At 40.0% G+C, this 19,760-nt stretch overlaps 1 protein-coding gene across 6 annotated transcripts in view; it reads left to right on the plus strand.

The window, feature by feature from the left end:
• Nucleotides 1–19,760, plus strand: part of TASOR2 (transcription activation suppressor family member 2) — a 69,394-nt gene that overhangs the window by 33,497 nt on the left and 16,137 nt on the right. For all 6 annotated transcript variants that reach the window (XM_040967937.1, XM_040967939.1, XM_040967935.1 and 3 more), the window contains 6 exons: nt 2,766–2,838; nt 2,945–3,007; nt 6,690–7,403; nt 9,316–9,558; nt 14,975–15,845; nt 17,369–17,789. In XM_040967937.1, the coding sequence (XP_040823871.1) occupies nt 2,766–2,838; nt 2,945–3,007; nt 6,690–7,403; nt 9,316–9,558; nt 14,975–15,845; nt 17,369–17,789 (2,385 nt within the window). The remainder of the gene's footprint in view (nt 1–2,765; nt 2,839–2,944; nt 3,008–6,689; nt 7,404–9,315; nt 9,559–14,974; nt 15,846–17,368; nt 17,790–19,760) is intronic.

The following is a 19,760-nucleotide window of genomic DNA, read 5'->3' on the forward strand; positions in this document are numbered from 1 at the left end:
GAAGTCTTCTTCAATTTCTTTTTTAAGCATTTTGTAATTTTCTTCAAAAAGGTCTCCTACATTTTTGGTTAGATGTTCCTTTTTTTTTTTTAAAAGATTTATTTTATTTTCATTGCAAAGTCAGATATACAGAGAGGAGGAGAGACAGAGAGGAAGATGTTCCATCTGATGATTCACTCCCCAAGTGAGCACAGTGGCAGGTGCTGCGCTGATTCAAAGCCAGGAACCAGGAACTTCCAGGTCTCCCACACGGGTGCAGGGTCTCAAGGCTTTGGGCCGCCCTGGACTGCTTTCCCAGGTCACAAGCAGGGAGCTGGATGGGAAGTGGAGCTGCTGGGATTAGAATTGGCGCCCATATGGGATTCCGGCACGTTCAAGTTGAGGACTTTAGCCGCTATGCCACGCTGCTGGGCCCGTCATTTATTATTCTTTCCCTGCAGTGCTCATTGCTTTGTCTTACAGATTTTTTTAATTACTTATCTCTCTCCCAAGCCAGACCTTAAGTTTTGCGAAAGCAGATATCTTGCCTTAGGCATCTGTTTTACCTTGGTGCCTAATGTATGGTGAGCAAAATCAGTGTCCCTTGAAGAGAAGCTCATGGAATTATGTGTAGAACATGAATTTTAGAACATACAGAAGAAGATCTCTTTAAAAGGGACATATAAGGCTGTGTTTTTGTTTGCATAGGATAGTCTTGAAATAGATATTAGAGATTCAGATTTCTCTTCACAAAGATTAAATAGTAACTATATACAGTTCCCCCAATGAATAACTTGAGATGCTGCCTATTTGTTTTATTCACCTTGAAAAACAGAAATGTGTTGACCTAGTGGAAACATATAGCTTTTCATTTGCATTAAGAAACTTAAATAGGGGCCTGGTGCAGTGGGTTTGTGGATAAAGTCCTCACCTAGCATGCGCTGGGATCCCATATAGGCCCCAGTCCTAATCCAGCTCCCTGCTTGTAGCCTGGGAAAGCAGTCGAGGTTGGCCCAAAGCCTTGGGATCCTGTACCCGCATAGGAGACCTGGAAGAGGCTCCTGGCTGCTGGCTTCGGATAGGTGCAACACTGGCCATTGTGGTCACTTGGGAAATGAGTCATTGGAGAGAAGATCTTCCTCTCTGTGTATCTGACTTTAAAATAAAAATTAATTTAAAAAAGAAGAAACTAAGGGCCTGGTACAATGGCTCAGTGGCTAAATCCCCACCTTCTAAGCACCAGGATTCCTGAATGGGCGCTAGTACATGTCCCAGCTGCTCTGCTTCCCATCCAGCTCCCTGTTTGTGGCCTGGGAAAACAGTCGAGGACTGCCCAAAGCATTGGGACCCTGCACCCATGTGGGAGACCTGCAGGAGTCTCCTGTCTTCTGACTTTGGATTGCTCTGCTCCAGCTGTTGTGGCCATTTGACTAGAGAACTGCCAAGTAGAGACTCTTTGTCTTTCTCTGTAAATTTGATTTGCCTTTTCAGTAAAAATAAATTTTTGTGTTAAAAACAAAAAACAAATCAGTTATGGGGTAAGGAGATTTGTGGAAGCAAAGGAGAAATCCCAGAACCTGTGGAACTGTATCATAAAATAATAAACAAACAAACAACAAGACATAAACTAGAGAACAATATAGAGGCCCCTTATTGTCACTGCTCCGTTTCAGATTAGCAGAAATAAATGGTTTTATAGTTTCATGGATACCAGCGCCATGGGTTATATAATCATTACTGTTTGCCATGTATTAGGGTTAGAGCAAGATGCAGAATCATCACTAAATTACAAGTCTCACAAGGTAATAGAGAAGGTGATGTAAGTCAAATGCTATAAAACATATAGCAGCTACATTAAAAATGTGTTGAAACCCAAGATAGATGGTTCTGCCTGTAAATGAGATTTTAGTGTCAAAGCTTGGCTGTAGAGTAATACTTAAAGTACTTAATTAATATTTTCGTTGTAATTGAGTGACTTGTTGATTTATTATGCTTTTAGACTTATGTCATTAGTTTTGAAATAAAATATTGTGTAGGTACTTTTTTTAAACTGAAAGATTACATGAACATTGAGTTTTAACGGTTAAGAGCCAGATAAGTTTTTAAAATAGTAAACTATAAGAGGGAACTATTTACTGTACGGTTGAGGCTGTCTGAGGACAAAATTCCCCTAGGTGCTGAAAATACTAAAACCTTAAGTTTTTTTTTTCCCTTGAAGATAATCTTTTATAAGCTCAAGTCCAGTAAAGACTGGTAAGAAAAAGGAGAGAAAGAATCTGTTTGCATTGGAGTTTCTTGTTACATGGGGCTCTGTTATTGTCCACCTACTAGAATGCTGTAGAAAGAATCCTTTTTATTGAATGGTACCTTCCACTCTTTCTATGTTGGGGATTTTATGATAATTTTCACATGAAGCAATAGTCTCAGGTGCTCCTTATATGTCTGATTCATCTTAAATCAGTAGCTATATGTAGGCCAGTGATATGCAGTGTCAAGTGTCTCAGTGAAAAAAATGAAATAGGAGTTTTCTGATTGATATGTTATGTAGCTAAACCATGTTCTAAAACTGTCTCTTGAATGTGCTGCTTATTTTGTTAGGTAAATAGGGCTGAGATTATCACAGCTAAAGAAATTATGTTCCTGATACTAGGAACAGAATTTCCCTGATTCCAGAATACTCTTAATGTTTCAAGGTTTTGTTGTTGTTGTCATTGTTGTTAATTAGCTCAAACTTCATGAAGAATGTGGCTAGAATTAAAGAATGATTTTTTTTTTCTAATTTTAAGGCAATCATCAAGTGCTTAGATGATCGAGGATTTTTTATTTTACTTACATCATCAGCTTTCATATCAGAACTAGGTAAGGAACACCTTTTTGTTTTGAAAAAATTTTTTCTTCATTATGATTACTCATGCATTGTAAGATCAATAATCTAACAGTTTCTTCTGGTTTTCATTGTGTTTAGATATTGGAGGTGAACAGATAGATGTCATTGGGTTACATTTAGCCCGTTCATCTCTGCCAACTGGTAAGAATTCAGTGTCTTGTACTTGACTCAGTCTATTGTGTATTTTTCAGTCCCTAATAGATTTGACTTTGCAGTAGCACATAATAGTTAACTAATTTATCCTCTTCAGTAACTCTCATCCTGTTACCTCTCTGGTTTGTCCTCCCTTTTTCCTTTCCTTCTATTTCTTCCTTTCTAGATTTATTTACTTGAAAGGCAGAGTGAAACAAAGGGAACAAAAGGGGGAAATCCGCTGTATACTGGTTCACTCCCCGAATAGCTGCAGTAGTTGGTTTAGGCTGGACTAAAGCCAAGAGCCAGAAACTATTTGGATCTCTCAGTCTGGGTGCGGGGGCCCTAAGACCTGGACTGTCCTTTGCTGCTTTCCCAGGAGCGTGAGCAGGGAGCTAGATCATCAGAAGCAGAGTAGCACAGACTATAACCAGAACCCTAAAATTATATACCAATGTCAAAAGGAGTGGCTTAGCCCTTTGTGGTCAACACCAGTCCCACTGGTTGATACTTCTTGATCTTTATAGGCTTATTTTTGCCTTTGAACTTTTAAAAAATTTTTGAAGATTTTTATTTGAATGGGAAATTTACAGACACAGAGAGGAAGAAGGTGTTCCATCTACTAGTTCACTCTGCAAACGGCTCTAAGGGCAAGAGCTCAGCTGATCTAAGTCAGAAGCAAGGAGCCTCTTCCAGGTCTCCCATGTGGCTGCAGGGTCCCAAGGACTTGAGCCATCCTCCGTTGCTTTCCCAGATAGTGGAGGAACCAGGATACAACTGGTGTCCATATAGGATGCTGATAGTAGAATGAAAGATTAGCTTGTTGAAGCACATCACAGGCCCCTTTTTCTCGGAGTTTCTCCACATTATCCATTGAGGTTTCCACTGAGTTACAGCAAAGGTATCTCAAACTCAGCATGTTCAAAATTAAGTTCATTTGTTATTGAACAACATTTACTGAAAGATAACGTTTACCAAGGTGTGTCCATAAATATAGGCTCTTCCTGTGTACTGTTTTCTCTGTTGCCACTATTAGTTTCCTTCATATTTAGCGCAAGCATTCTCAGCATGATGTTGACTCCATGAAGGAACAAAACTCAGCTTTTGATTTTTAATTTATTAATTAATTTATTTTTAGCTTTATTTAAGATTTACTTTTATTGGACAGTCAGATATACAAAGAGGAGGAGAGGCAAAGAGGAAGATCTTCCATCCACTGATTTACTCTCCAAGTGGCCGCAACAGCCGGAGCTGAGCCTATCAGAAGGCAGGAGCCAGGTGCCTCTTCTGGGTCTCCCATGTGGGTGCAGAGCCCCAAGGCTTTGGGCTGTCTTCGGCTGCTTTGCTAGTCCACAGCCAGAGAGCTAGATGGGAAGCAGGGCCATCGGGATTGGAACGAACCCATATGGGATCCCAGGGTGTGCTAGGCAAGGACTTCAACTGCTAGGCTACCATGCCATGCACCGGTAATTTTTATTAATGTAGCACATGAGTATGTATCTGTGATATTAGAACTGAAGAGGCCAGTTAGGAAAAAGTAAGTCTGAAGTAACTCTTGGGGAGATAATAAATGAAAAGATGGAGAAACTCTAGTGTTATTCATACAAAGAAACTTTAAGTAGTTCATAGAAAGTAAAATTATGAAGAAAAAACTGCATGGATTTCAAGGTTTTTTTGTACCCAAAAATCATGTATTGAGTTTTTTTAACATCTGAACAAGGTCCAGGGTAAAACACTAATAAAATAAAACATCAGTTGGAAAGAAAAAGAAATTTGAATGCTGCTAAAATTAACAATAAACATGAAGTTTATAATAAAGTTTGGGTGAAAGGATGGTGAAGTTAATGGAGACAGTGGACAAAGAAAGCAGCAGTAGGGGGCAGCACAAGGCTTAGGAGCATAATCTTTCAGCTGCTGTGCCAGCTTCCCATAAGGGCACCAGTTCAAGTCTCAGCTGCTCCACTTCAATCCAGGTCCCCGCTTGTGGCCTTGGAGGGCAGCAGAGGGTGGCTCAAGTCTTTGAACCCAAATGGGAGACCCAGAGGAGGCTCCTGGCTTCAGCCCGGCTCAGCCCCAGCAGGTAAAGTCATTTAGGGAGTAAACCAATGAATGGAAGATTCTGTCTCCTCTCTCAGATAAAAATAAATAAATCTTTAAAACAAAAAATGAGACAGTATTAAAGGTGGAACTCACCTTACTGAATACCAAATGTAAAATTTTTTGTATTTTATTTTCCCTTTACATATTACTGTCTTTTAAGTGATGAACTGCAGAGAAGGGAGTAGTTGCTTTTGTTTTTCTTTTCCTTCTGAGCCTGGGAACTCACTTGGAGAGAAGGTAAATTCTTGTTCATGCTTCTTTTTTTTTTCTTTTTTTTTTTTTAAGATTTATTTTTATTAGAAAGGCAGATATACAGAGAGGAGGAGAGACGGAGAGGAAGGTCTTCCGTCCAATGGTTCCCAAGCGGCCGCAACGGCCAGAGCTGAGCCGGTCTGAAGCCAGGAGTCAGAATCTCTTCCGGATCTCCCAATGGGTACAGGGTCCCAAAGTTTTGGACCATCCCCGACTGCCTTCCCAGGCCACAAGCAGGGAGCTGGATGGGAAGCAGGGCCACTGGGATTAGAACTGGCGCCCATATGGGATCCTGGTGTGTTCAAGGCGAGGACTTTAACTGCTATGCTATCTCGCCGGGCCCCATGTTTCTTTTTCTTTCTTTTTTTTTTTTTTTTAAGATTTATTTATTTTTATTACAAAGTCGGATATACAGAGAGGAGGAGAGATAGAGAGGAAGATTTTCCATCCGATGATTCACTCCCCAAGTGGCCACAATGGCCGGTGCTGCACCGATCCAAGGCCAGGAACCAGGAACCTCTTCTGGCCTCCCACATGGGTGCACAGTCCCAAGGCTTTGGGCCATCCTAGACTGCTTTCCCAGGCCACTAGCAGGGAGCTGGATGAAAGTAGAGCTGCCGGGATTAGAACCAGTGCCCATATGGGATCCCAGTGTGTTCAAGGCGAGGACTTTAGCTGCTAGGCTACACCGCCAGGCCCCATGTTTCTTTTTTTTAATACCTGGTGTAGTACACTGTGTTTAGGACTAACTTAGTGTTTTGTAATTCTGCATATAATTTGTCTTTTAAAAAAACTGTATACTTCCTCTTTTCATCTAGTAGTCACTGGACATTTTTATTTCTTTTGGTAGAACATGCACTGAAATTGGCAACAGTTTGAAGGGATTTAAGGATTATATAAGGGTGTTATGGTTTTCAGTTCAATTGACTTGCACTGTAACTTGTAAAAAAAAAAAAAAGACTTGAAGCAGTCATCTAAGTGAGATATATTTTAAAAGCAATAAAAATCAAAAAGTTAGAAACCCAATGTCAGCTCGCAAAGCTGGTGCTGCGGCTGTGGAGGATCATTCAGTTTATGCTGAGCTTCTTGAAGGTGAAAAGAGAGAGCAAGGCAGGGTTCACTCATTCTAACTTGCTAGTTAAATGAATCTGTTACAGGTCTATTCATTTCAACTTAAGGGAATTCTTTAAATTAGTCTTCTATTGTTGTCATTTTGATTATTATTTTTAAACTAGCCTATTTAGCCATCCCGTAATTTTGAATCCTAAAGCACTTTTCTTGCATGTTTTGTTGTAAAAAAAAAATTCAGCCTTTTAATATATGTATAAATGTATTTCAGAGGCAAAAGATTGGAAAGTTGAAGATGAACCTTCTCTGAAGTTGACACCTATTTTACCTGCCCTTAATTGTGCCCTACTGGAAGCAAAGAAATCATTTCCTGAGGAAGGGATCCATCCAAACACATTAGTGAAGCGTAACTTCCAAGAGTTGTGTGAGGTGCATAGCACTCCTCTGCTGCCCACTGCTCCTCAGGATGGATTTAGAGAGACCACATTCTGCAGAAGCCCGACTGATAGCTTTGACATAGCTCCTCCAGCTGAAAAGTGCCCTTTAGTGTCTTTATCTCTGCTGCAGTCTTACTTCTCAGCTCCTGACGGTTATGTTTTAGACGTGTCAACTGCTCTGGGTTTGTTACAGCAGCCTCAGTATCCTATTTCAGATGGAATTTGTGATGCTGAATTTTCTTTAGTTATGACTCCAGATCCTGAATTTCTTGACTCAGAAACACAAGTAAGAAAAGAAGCGGGAACAGAAGAAAATTTTAAAGAAAGGTTAAAAGCACAGAATGGGACTGCCGTTCCATTGAGCCCAGTATCAAATCTGAGAGTTCAGCCCAAGAGAAAGGCCAGCATGGTACGTGTGGCACCAAGTAAAAGGATGAATTTGTGCTGCTCCTTTCCCAAAAGTACTGCGCTGGGAGCAGGCAGAGGATCACAGTCAGCAACTACTCTTAAGTTAGTGAAAGGACAGTGTCCCCTGAAAAGGAAAAGAGGTAAGCACAATGCATATGGATTATTTTGCTACTATTTTATTCTAATCCTATTCCTGTGTGAACTGCCATTTGGCAGCATGATAGAGGTTTGTTAGAAACACCAGTGTGCTTGTGAGTTATGTGCATGCTAACACTTGAGAAACACCAAACTAGTTAACAAAACCAAGAGGTCAGAGAAACTAATGTACTTCAGAAGTTTACCCAACAAAAATGTGTGTTGCACCTGAAACTCAAATTGTGTTTACTTTCCGTTCTAAGAAAGATGATCTTTGAGTTTCTAAACATCCTTTGACAAGTGGAGGTGAAATAAAGGATCTGCTAAGATAAGGCATACCACTAACACCAGGGTAATAGCCAATGGTCTGCACACTGAGAACTAAAGCAGTATGGGGCAATTCCAAATCCTTTGTGTAACAGTTGTTTGTTTTTTAGATTTACATATTTATTTGAAATGCTATGTTTTAAAGATTTATATACTTATTTGAAAGACGTGTTCCAACTGCTGGTTCACTACCCGAATGGCCACAATGGCCAGGTTGAAGCTGGGAGCTTCTTGCAGATCCCCCTCCTGTATGGGAGACAGTGGCCCAAGAATTTAGGTCAACTTTTCCACTGCTTTTCCTTGGTCAGTAGCAGGGAGCTGGCTCAGAAGGTGGCTCAGGAACATGTTACTGAGCAATAAATATAAATGAAGCAATCTCTCAGGATTAGTTTATTTAATCTCCCTCCTTACAACTTAGGTTTGTGAGTTAGCATCCCTTCTTATGTATGCAAATGTCAGAAATTTTACCTCCTATGTTTTGATTCTCTAGTCTTCCCCTTTTAAAATTTAGTTTAACTCTTTTCTACTTAATTTACATTTTATCCTTCCTTATCCTGAAGATTTTTATTTACTTAAATTTTTAAACATTTATTTTTATTTATCTGAGAAGCAGAGAGGGAACCCCCTGGTGGTTCATTCCCCAAATTCTCACAGCAAGGACTTTGGCAGAGAGCTGGATTAGAGGTGTAATAGCCTTGTATCATGAAAAATAAAAATTAAAATAAAAAATGGAATAGCCAGGACTCAAAGCAGTACCCACTGTGTGCTGCTGGCACTGGAGGCAGCAGCTCAACCCACTGCAACATAGCGCCATTCCTTACCTGAAGATTTTTAAAAGCATAACTTGAGTAATGAGAAGTCTTACTCTTTAAAAAGCTAGCATGCGAATTATTCCCTATGATAATGTAGTAAAGAGAAATATCCACCTCCCAGAGCTGTCAGTTAGTGTTTAGTCTTAGCTGCCACATCAGTCAGGAAAAGTTATGGAGATCATCAAAACCTGTAAAATTATTACTGTGAAATTTTTCTCCATCACTTGGTGGAAGTTTAGACAGCACGTTTCTATTTTTATATTTATAGAAGTACTTAACTCTTGAACTCTTAAACCTGGCTCAAGAGCCTAGTTGCTAACCTTGCCTTGCATGTGCTAGGATCCCATGTGGGCACTGGCTCATGTCTCAGCTGCTGCACTTCCCATCCAGCTCCCTGCTTGTGGCCTGGGAAAGCAGTAGAGGATGGCCCAATGCCTTGGGACTCTGCGCCTGCGTGGAGACATGGAAGAGGCTCCTGGTTTCAGATTGGCTCTGTTCCAGCTGTGTGGGCCCTTGGGGAGTGAACCATTGGACAGAAGATCTTTCTGTTTCCTTCTTTCTATAAATCTGCCTTTCCAATAAAAATAAAGAAATTTTTAAAAATGACCTTTTACTTTGTTAAAAAAAATTGTTTCAGTGAGATACTTAAAAATTTTATATTCAGCCTTTTATTCCTATACTAAATTATTCCCAGAATGAAATAATGACAATAAAGAGAAAAGCTATTAATATGAGATCCCTATATCATAAAAAACAAACGGTGTCTTTTCTATGTAAGGTGCAGAAGTGCTGACAGCACAGTTTGTACAGACAACCCAGTTGGATGGCAAAAGCCAAGAAGCTCCCATTTCTAAAGATGTTCCAGTGTCAACGAATGGTAAAAGGGCACGAAAGCAAGCCAGATCTCCAACTAAAGCTGTTTCAAGGAGTAAAACAACTGTAAAGAGATCTCCACACAAACAGAGGGGAAATGCAGTCAAAGGAAAGAAGAATCGCAGAGTCAGGAAGCAGCCACAACCTGGTAAGAAACGTTCTTCCTGTCAATGTACACAACACAGTAAAGATTGCAAAATAATACATTGGAACAATGTACAAGCAGTTAGAATTTACCAGTAATTTTTTTATAATCTTTAGATAAGGTAGCAATCTGAATAAGTCATTTAGTTTACTGTTGTGATTAAGTTGGGAAAATTGCAGTGATAGAAGCCTTCTCAAAATAGACCCTGCCTTTCCCTTTGCATAAAGCCTGGACATGTTTAAATTGATTACAGAGTTAAGATATAAATAGCCTCATTTATCATTGAATGCAGAAGAAAGTAGCTCTCATAGTATTTTTCTGGGCCAAATTCAGTTTTCAAAATAGGCTATAAGTTTGTCTAAAAGGGATTGTAAAATGTCAGCAATCCAAAATCCTGTACTTTACTTAACATGCATTGATTTCATTTTTTAAATTTTTTTATTTTTGCTTTAGTGAATGGTGAAGTTTAATTACATGACTAGTGCTGACTGTTACAGTTCTAGATTTCTAGTTGTTAGATAGAACTTTTTCTTTTCCTTTTTTTTTTTTTTTTTTTTTTTTTAAGGATTTGTTTGTTTAGTTGAACGGTAGAATCATAGAGAGGGAGAAACAGAGATAATCCATCTACTGGTTCACTTTCCAACTTACTACAATAGTCCCAAGTCAGAGCCATTAGCCAGGAGCTTCATCTGTGTGTGTAAGTACTAAGGATCAGTGAATGCATCAAATCATCAAATATACTCATGGAAATAAAAAGATAATTTTCAGCTTGAGGCTCTTTTCTTCCACTTGCTTCCCTTAGATTTTGCTATTTTAAATAAAAATTGGGCATTGGTATGTTAATTTTACCCACTTGCCCATACATACACACTTCTAATTCAAATCAGTGCCTTCGGAGCAAAGTGTTAATTCATTTGAAGCCTGTTACTATTTAATTATGTAAAGGAGCATCGTTGGCTTTGCTATCAATTCATCTATCTACAACAGAATCTCTGCTTAGTGCACTTGCTTTTTAATTTTTTTTAAAGATTTATTTTTACGGAAAAAATCAGATTTACAGAGAGGGAGAGAGAGAGAGAAAGATCTTCTATCTGCTGATGCACTCTCCAAGCAGCTGCAATGGCCAGAGCTGAGCTGATCCGAAGCCAGGAGCCAGGAGCTTCTTCTGGGTCTCCTATGTGGGTGCAAGGTCCCAAGGCTTCAGGCTGTCGTGTACTGCTTTCCTTGGCCACAGGCAGGGAGCTGGAAAGGAAGTGCAACAGCCAGGATACAAACCAGGGCCTATATGGAATTCCCAGAGATGCAAAGCAAGGACTTCAGCCACTAAAGCTGGGCCTGTTTTTTTAAATTTTTAATATTATTTACATAGTTCATAGGGATGCATGTCCGTATGGGTTTCCAATTAGGGCGTCAGGGGTTGAGATACAGAGGAAGGTGAGTGGTACATATATTTGTTTTTCCTTTTTAGAATTTTTTTCCCCTGTGTCTGCAAGAAAGAAGGGGGAGGGGCTGCTCCATGCTGTCAGACTATATCAGCACCTAAAGATGGGAGATGGCTATTTGATGATGCCTTAGAAACCTCAGTGTGGGAAAGAATGTTCTGAGGGTGTTATTGGAGTAGTTTTGCTAGTTTTGAGATATTGTTGACTTCATTATACCAGAGTTGAGAAAATCTCTCCAATGTCTGGTGGTTGACAAAGTCCACCTTAGTGTGTCCATAGACCCTTGCAAAACTTGGTCAGCATTCAGTGTCCTCTGCTGGCCTAGAAGAGTGTTACCTGTATGCATGCTGTCCACTGCACAGGCATCAACTGCTGAGGAGGCCCATTCCTGAAATATGCATGCACTCCAAGGTTGGACCACATATCTTGTGATTTTTTTTTTTTTTCCTGTGTGGCCAGGGATTGAGTCCAGCAGTCTAGTTGGGGCACCCTCCAAGAAATCTCACTTGAGATGATCTGAGACTTGACTCTTGTGTATGCCAGCCAGAGCAGGGTCCCTTGGTCAATCACCTGCATCAACCAAAGTACATATTGGTGGATGCAGGTGCCTGGTCAGCTCCTCCCCATCCCATCTCTTTATGGAAACTGGTGGGTGCTGAGGCCTAGCCCAGCTCCAGTCCAGCCTGCCATATACCCAGCCCTCATGCACACCAGCAGGTGCTGCAGCCCAGTCAGGGCAACTCCCAGTAATCCTCATTAGGCCTGCTCCCAGTCGCAGTTTTGCACATGCTGGCATGTACTGTCCCTACACCAGCCTGATCCACAATCCAACCAGTCCTTATGCACAATCCAACTAGTCTCATTGGTGCTGTGGCTTGGCTCAACCCAAACCTACTCCCAGACCCAGCCCACACATATTCCAACAAGCAATGCCACATTGTCAAAGCATGGCCCAGCAGCAGCCCTGGCTTTCGTGCTCACCATAGGAGCTGCAGCTGCAGGAATGCCCTTACTTGCTGTACCAAACCCACTCCCAGCCCCAGACCTTATGTTTACCAGGGGATACTGTGGTCCAGCCTGACATAACTTGCACCTGATTCCTAACCCAGCCTGGCCAACTCCCAGACCCAACCTACATGTCAGCTGACAGATGCTGCAGTCCTGCCTGGTTTGGACTCATCTCAGTCCTAGTTTTCACATTTAGCAGTGGAAGCAGTGGTCTAGCAGGCAAGTCCTGCATTCCCCCTTACCAGGCCTGCTGCCATCCCTCGTCTTCTGTGCTGCCTGTGTGACCTTTGGCCCAGTCTGGCATGGCTTGCCTGCAGTCTCTGCATTTGTTGTGAGGTGCTACAGCCCATACACAGTCCCAGCTTTCAAGAGTGCTGCAGCCTTTCCCCCAGTTCTGGCTTTCATGTGAACTGGCAGGTACTTTTGCGTAGTGGCATGGTCCATACCCTGTTTTTGCTTTTGCCTGTGCCAGTGGGTGCTGCAGATTGGTCCAACCCAGCCCAGACTACCCTAGCCCAGCCCACTCCCAGACCCAGCCCAAATGTATGCCATGGGTGCTTCAGCCTAGTAGGGGAGTTCCCCAAGTTCTGTTACCAGGCCAATTCTTAATCCTAGATAGCACACATGCCAGCAGGTGCTCTAGCCCCACTAAGCAGAGTCTGCCCCTGACCTTTGCATGTGCTTGCAGATGCTGCAGCCTTGCCCAGCCTGGTGCTGTCCCAGTCCTGGCTCTCCTGAGTGTCAAATGAGTTCCGTGGTCCAAACTGGGTCAGCTTGTCACTACCCCCACAGAGCTGGTGCTGCAGTCCCACAGAGGCAAGCCCAAAAGTCCACAGAATGTGCCCCCAGATCTGGTTCTCTAACATTCTGGTGGGTACTGCAGCACAGTCGGATGTGCCCCATCCCATACCCCACCACTTGCAGGCAGGTACTATAGCCTAGCCCAGCCAGATGTTTCCCCTATCCCCAGCTTTTGTGTGTACCAGTGCCTGCTGAACAATGCTGTTTAGCGCAGCCTAGATCTTCTACATGGGTGGCACCTTGGCCTGATTCAGACATGCCCTCCAATTTTCCCCACGCTGTCTCAGCTCCTTTGCCTACCTGCAAGTGCAGTGGCTGGGTCTATGGAAGCCCCCAGAAGTTATTTCCAGACAATCTGCAGTGTCTCCCTACCTCCCCAACCTACTCCTTTGTGATGGCGAGTAGCATACATGGAGGCCAGGTTGACATGTCCCAGCCCAGAGTCCCCTCCCTGCTGGCACATTGTTATAATTATCACAGAGGTGGCATACACCAGGCCCAGAATTTCCATGAGCTGTTGTATGCTTTTTCTCCTGTTAGTTTTATACTTGCTAAGTACAAGGCAGCTTACCTCATTACCAACAGGCTGGATGTGTAGTACACTTGTGAGCTTTAGTCTTTGTAATAACAGCATTTGTGAAGTATTAGTTAAGGTCTTGAGAATGCCTAAACAAATCACTGGAAAGCATGCTGTTGAAAGGCAGTGGCTAGATTTGATTGTCTACACAAAAGAAAGCTATCAGTAGATTTGTTAGTACTGAAAATGAAATAATTAGTGATTCTGAATAAGAGCAAATCATAAGGTATTCATGTCCTATATCTTATATTTAAAATCAATTTTTATAAAGTTTATTTGAGGTGTTGGTGTGGTGGCACATAGGTGCCCTACGGCACTGTCATCCCATGTGGGTAACAGTTGGTGTCTTTTTTGGTTTTTTTTTAAGATTATTTATTTTTCTTGGAAGGATAGATCTACAGAGAGAAGTAGATACAGAGAACAATCTGTTCGCTGATTCACTCCCCAAGTGGCTGCAGTGGCCGGAGTGAGCCAATCCAAAGCCAAGAGCCAGGAGCTTCTGGGTCTCCCACGCGGGTACAGGGTCTCAAGGCTTTGATCCATCCTCTACTGCTTTCCCAGGCCACAAGCAGGGAGTTGAAAGGGAGGTGGGGTAGCCGGGATACAAATAGATGCCCATATGGGATCCTGGTTCATGCAAGGCAAGGATTTCACCACTGGGCTATTGTGCTGGGCCCAACAATTGATGTTTGCTCCATTTCTAATCCACCTCTGCATATAACCTGGGTAAGCTTTGGAGGATGGCCCGAGTCCTTGGGACCCTGAAGCAGTGTGAATGCGTGGCTCCCAGCTTCTGAGCAACTGTTCTGGCTGTGGCAGCCATTTGGGGAGTGAACCAGCAGATGGTAGACCTTTCTCTCTCTCTCTGCCTTTCAAATAATTATTTTTTTAAAAATATTTGAACATAGGTAGTTTCTTAAATAAGTTGTGATGGGAAGTGATTTTGAGAAAGACTCTAATATACACTATATTGTTTCTAAAGATTTATGTATGTATGTAGATGTGTGTATGTGAAAGGGAGGGAGAGACAGAGATGGCTGTGGTGGCCTGCGCTATGTCTGGCCAAAGCCAGGAGCCAGGGATTTCACTGTGGTTCCCTAGGTTGGGGTGGTAGGAATGCTTTGGTCATCTTCTGTTGTTTTTTCCAGGCCATTAGCAGAAAACTGGATTGGAATTAGAGCAGACTGTTTTCAAACTGGTGTTTATATAGGGTGTTGGCGTCTGTCACAACGCCATTCTTGACCTTTTATGTTCTTAAGTCTGCATTGGATTCTGAGATCTGCAAGGCAGGTCTCACTTCCCTTGTTTGTTTTGTTTTATTTAAACTCTTTTTCTTAACTTTGTATGTCACCCAACACATGCATTTTTGCAGGTAGATTTCTTTTTAAAAGAAAGGAATTACAGTTAGATTTGTTACTTTGATCAGTGCACCACAATCAGAGTTGGAAGAGGTGGCAAAATTTAAAATGCATTCTGTGTAACATATCTTGGACTTTGATTTTACTATTTTCAGTAAGGCATAGTAATATAGCAGAGAATCCTATGAAAAGCAGACATAATATATTCTTTTTCTCTTCTTTTTGTATGTAAGCCAAAGGAGAAACTGCTTCACAACTTGAATCAGAAGTTTCATTAGATGACCCAAAAGATAGTGTAAATACAGCTACTCAACCAGAAAATACCACAGTGGATCAGAAAGATCTTTCTGAAGATTCCATTATCAACTGTGATTCCCAGGCCCTAAACATGTTAGCTGATCTAGCATTACGCTCTGCTGTACCATCTGCTGCACCATCAACTGAGTCTAGAAACCTTCCCTGCTCTGAATTGCCACAAAACGATGTTTCATTCTCTAAAGAAAGTACTTTGCGAGGTACATCTGACCATGAATACCATAGGGGAATTAAAAGTCACAAAGGTGGACAAATTAAGCCATCTGAAATGATGGGTAATTCAGGGTCAGATTTAACTGTCAGCCAAAAGGAAGACAGCTTGGTGTCTTATAGCCAGGACCCTGCTAAAGTCCAGTCAGCACTTGCAGCGAAAACATCAGACCTTTCAGATGCAAGCCAAAACACCTCGGTTACTGTGGAACATTCATATGCCCTACTCCTTGCAGAACACTCCAAGAAATATCTACAACAGAGAGGAGTATTGGGCCCTGCCTTTAGCAAGAATGGAACAAAAGGTCCTGAAGCAGGAACCCCAGTAGGAAAAGTCATGCCTTTTCGGCATCAGCAAAATACCTCCCCTCTACAAAAACTTTCTGAGGGTCCATTGATAAAACGCAAGAGTCGATTGATGTCTTCCAGCCTTAAAGATTCTTCTTGCTTTCGTACCGTGTTTAGCTGTGATGACTCTTTACAGGTCACATTCAAATGTGAGGCAGAATATGCATTCAGCTTAGATAGCAAATATACAAATAACCCACTAGAGAAAACTGTTGTAAGAGCATTACATGGGTAAGTATAAATCAAACATGGTGAAAATGATGTAATTGTTCTGTTGAGATCAGTGTACTAAGACAAGAAACTTTTGCCAGATTTTGAGAAAAAAAAGTTTTGTATGTGTGTGAAACATATAGTATGATAATAATATCAAGCAAACATGCTTACTGGAAATCGGGGATAATAGATTATGTTTTATCAGTGTCAGAGATAAAGATAACAAGAGGCTTATAAGTGGATTTCTATTTTGCGGTATTCCTTCAAATATGAGTTTTAGGCAAGATCTTAATATAAAGTTGTATGAGATACAGATGATGCTCTGCAGAATGGATTCCAGAAAAAAACATTCCAAAAAATTATTTCTGGCTTCAATTTGTCAGTGATAGGAGCTGAATGATTTTATTTAGAGTTACTCTATAAATCTTCTTAAAGAGGATGTTACAGTAGAGTGGTTAACTGCCAGGCTTTGCAGTTTAGACTAACCTAGGTTTGAATCCAGGCTCTTTGAGTTTATTACATCTGTCCTGGGCGAGTTATATGAACAGTGCTCCCCAGTCTTCATTGTGTATGTGGTTCATCCAAGGATATCAGTGAACTGTAGGTTCTGCATTGTTTGGTTGAAACCAAAAGATGACATTTCTAACAAACTTCCAGATGATGTCAATGTAGGGATGATAGTCTGTTGACAGCTTAGAAGAGTTTGGTTTTAGCAATAGCTATATCCAGAGGTGATACTGGCCTTACAAAATAAATAGTAACCATCACTGTTAACAGCATTAGCTGTAGGAAGTGACCAAATGGACCTTATAGGTATCAGATTTATTCCCTTGCACATATTCATATATACTTTTGTTTGCATTTATTTATATGGATAATTTCCTTAGCCTTGATCCTGTTGAATTGTAGCCTAACAACGTAGCCTCTCTCAGTCATTCTCACTGTGTCGGTCTACTTTTGCCCTTCAGAGGCCAGAAGTGTTTCACATATTCCTTTGTAGCTTTATATTAGCTGTAATCTAAAAACAGTATAATTCTGCAAAATTGCCCAGAGATAGTTTAATCTTTAAACTTTCCCAACTATTAGGAAAAAAAACCAAATTATTGTCTATATCTGTCTTACTACAAAGATAAGAAAACTTACTAAAACACAAAAATAGAAATTAGCCTGACTTAGGGAAACCAAGACATAAGATTTGGGTAGCAGCTGAAAGCATTATCATATCATAAATATATTGTGTCCAAAAAAAGTTTATGTGATAGAAAAGCAAATGCTGAAGTACGAGTTGGTAGACCCATGTTGAGATGATGAGTCTCACAAGTTTCACAGTTTAAAAGAAGTTACCTAAATACACTGATTATTAATTCTGTTCTCTGAAATGATTGGGTTAGAATCATAGTTATGTTAATTCCAGTTTATTCATCATTTAATTTTTAAAAGAAAATACAAAGCTGAGGTTAATGTTAGAGACTCTTTTATTAGCAGCTAAAAGAGCCATTTTCAATTATTATTATGTGTTTTCTTTTTCTGTAAAATCTTAGGCCCTGGAATACTGATTTGCCTGATAATGTGGAAGAAGTGAAGCTTTTACTTCATATCTGGGTAGCTCTGTTTTATAGCAGTCAGAACAAGGTCATAAGATCATCCCGAAAAGTGGTAGAACACAGCAACCCAGCAAAGTATGTGTCTATAAATAGTACATCGGAATCTTTTGAACTCAGTGAAATTGAGGAGTTTTCCAAAATGGAAACATGTTCTACCGACCCTCTGTTGGAGACAAATGAAATTTGCAAAGGCTGTGCTGCCAACCTGTCCTTCCCTGAGCGTAACTGTTTGCTTCCTTACATTAAATCACCACCTGTCAAAGGCTTGCAACTGTGTGAACAGAAAGAAATTTTTGCAAGAGAATATCACCTAGATACCTCAGAATGCCAGGATTTCATCTATTCATATAATAGTGAGGTAAGACCAAATACTGTAAATGTTGGCATTACTTTTGAAGAAATTTTCAGCTTTTTTTGTATGTAAAGTCACATTTAGAATGTGTTTTTATTTGTATAAGATTCTTATTTGTATTGAATCTTATTTGTATAAGATTCTTTAGGTGTATAAAGGATTATTAGCCTAAAATCTCAGTTGTCTGCAGGTAAATTTGTCATCCTGGTAGAAAGAAGGAGCAAAAAAAACATCTTGAGCTAAGTATTTGTAATTGTGTTACTAGCTTTATCCTTTGAAGTATATGTTTATTCTCTCAGGTTGTTTTCTTGAGGTTTTAAAATGAAATATTTATTTTTTTTTAAAGATAGAACAACAGAGGGAAGGAGAAACAGATTCTCTGAATATTCATTGATTGTCCAAATGGCTGCAACAGCCAGATCTGGGCCAGGCTTAAGCCATGATCTCCTACATGGGTCAGGGTTCCAGATACTTTGGCCATCTTCCTCTGCCTTCCCAGGCACAGTAATAAGGAGCTGGATCAGGAACAGAACTGGAACTCCTGGACTCAAGCTGGCATTCCAGTATGGTTTGTGGTAGTTACAACTAGAAGCTTAACTTGCTGTACCATAACACCGGCCCCTGTTAATTTTTAAGGAAGTGACACATATACCTCTCATGTCTTACCTAGAAAGAATATTTTTCAGAATCAGACATGTTAATAAATACGAAGAGTACTTTGATCAACCTTAAAACTGATTATTTTTAAATTATTTTTGAAGACCCATGTTTTAATAAAATAATTTTAAATTATTATATTTAAATTATATTTTAAATTATTATATTATAATTTTAAATTATTTTGAAGTAAATGCTAGAATTATGAGAACTATTGTTGATAACTATTTTTAAATATGGAAAATATACTTTTTTATTTCATTGTTATTGTCTGATAGTCAGCCATAACAGATAATTCAGTTATTAATTGGAACAAATCAGAAAGCTGTAACAAAATCCTAGATAAAAGAATTGACAAAATTCCTGTTCTTTAAGCCTTTAACATGGATTTACTCTAGAATAATGTGATGTCAGTGTTAACATTGCATAGACAATTTTAAACCTTGATTGACTGGGGACCTACAAGTAAACCAAGCCTTAGGGGATCTATAAGTATTTTCAAATAAGCAATATCATTATTCAAGTTAGGCTTTCTGAAGTATATATGCTAGAGTGTCCCAAACCCTTCAATTACAGTAACTCAGTTCTCAAACCAACCAGGTAAGGACTGTTAATCTCACTGTTGATGAGCAGACTGTGGGTACAGAGAAGCAGGGAGATTTTTTTAAAGTTGTGCAGTGAATAATCAAGATTCAAATCTAGATAATATAGATACTTGTCAATGTCACATTCAGGGTATGTGGTGTATATACAAGGAATTTCCAAAAAAATCATGGAAAATGCATGGATTTCAAACTTTCTTTGTACCAAAATAAACTTTTTTCTCATTTTTGAAGTACCCTTATATTTATATACATATATTTGTATAAATACATAAATATGCATACATGCATATCTTTGTCTTCATATGTATTTATATATGTGTATGTATATGTATTGTGTATTTATTTTTTTCCTCCCTGAAAATGGGGTTCAGAAAATTGATCTGCTTGTCAAAGAGATACATAAAAATACAATTAAGAATTATGACCATAGAATAAGAATATATAATTTAGTTAGGTAGATTTTGCTTACTATCCATACACATACTAGTTTTTGTTTTTTTTTTTTAAGGTTTATTTATTTGAAAGAGAGAAAGAACTCCCATCTACTGATGAATTTCTCACTGGCCATGGTGGGCCAGGTCAAATCAGTGGTTTCATTCTGGTTTCCCCATGTGGATGGCAGGAATCTAAACACTTAGGTCATCTTTTGCTGTTTTCCCCAGTCTATTTCCATGGATCTGGATCAGAAGTAGAGCACAAGTGGAACTGGGACATG

The sequence above is a fragment of the Ochotona curzoniae genome, unplaced genomic scaffold (assembly GCF_017591425.1).
Source record: "Ochotona curzoniae isolate NIBS_2020 unplaced genomic scaffold, NIBS_Ocur_1.0 scaffold_4683, whole genome shotgun sequence".
In the NCBI taxonomy this organism is placed as follows: Eukaryota; Metazoa; Chordata; class Mammalia; order Lagomorpha; family Ochotonidae; genus Ochotona; species Ochotona curzoniae.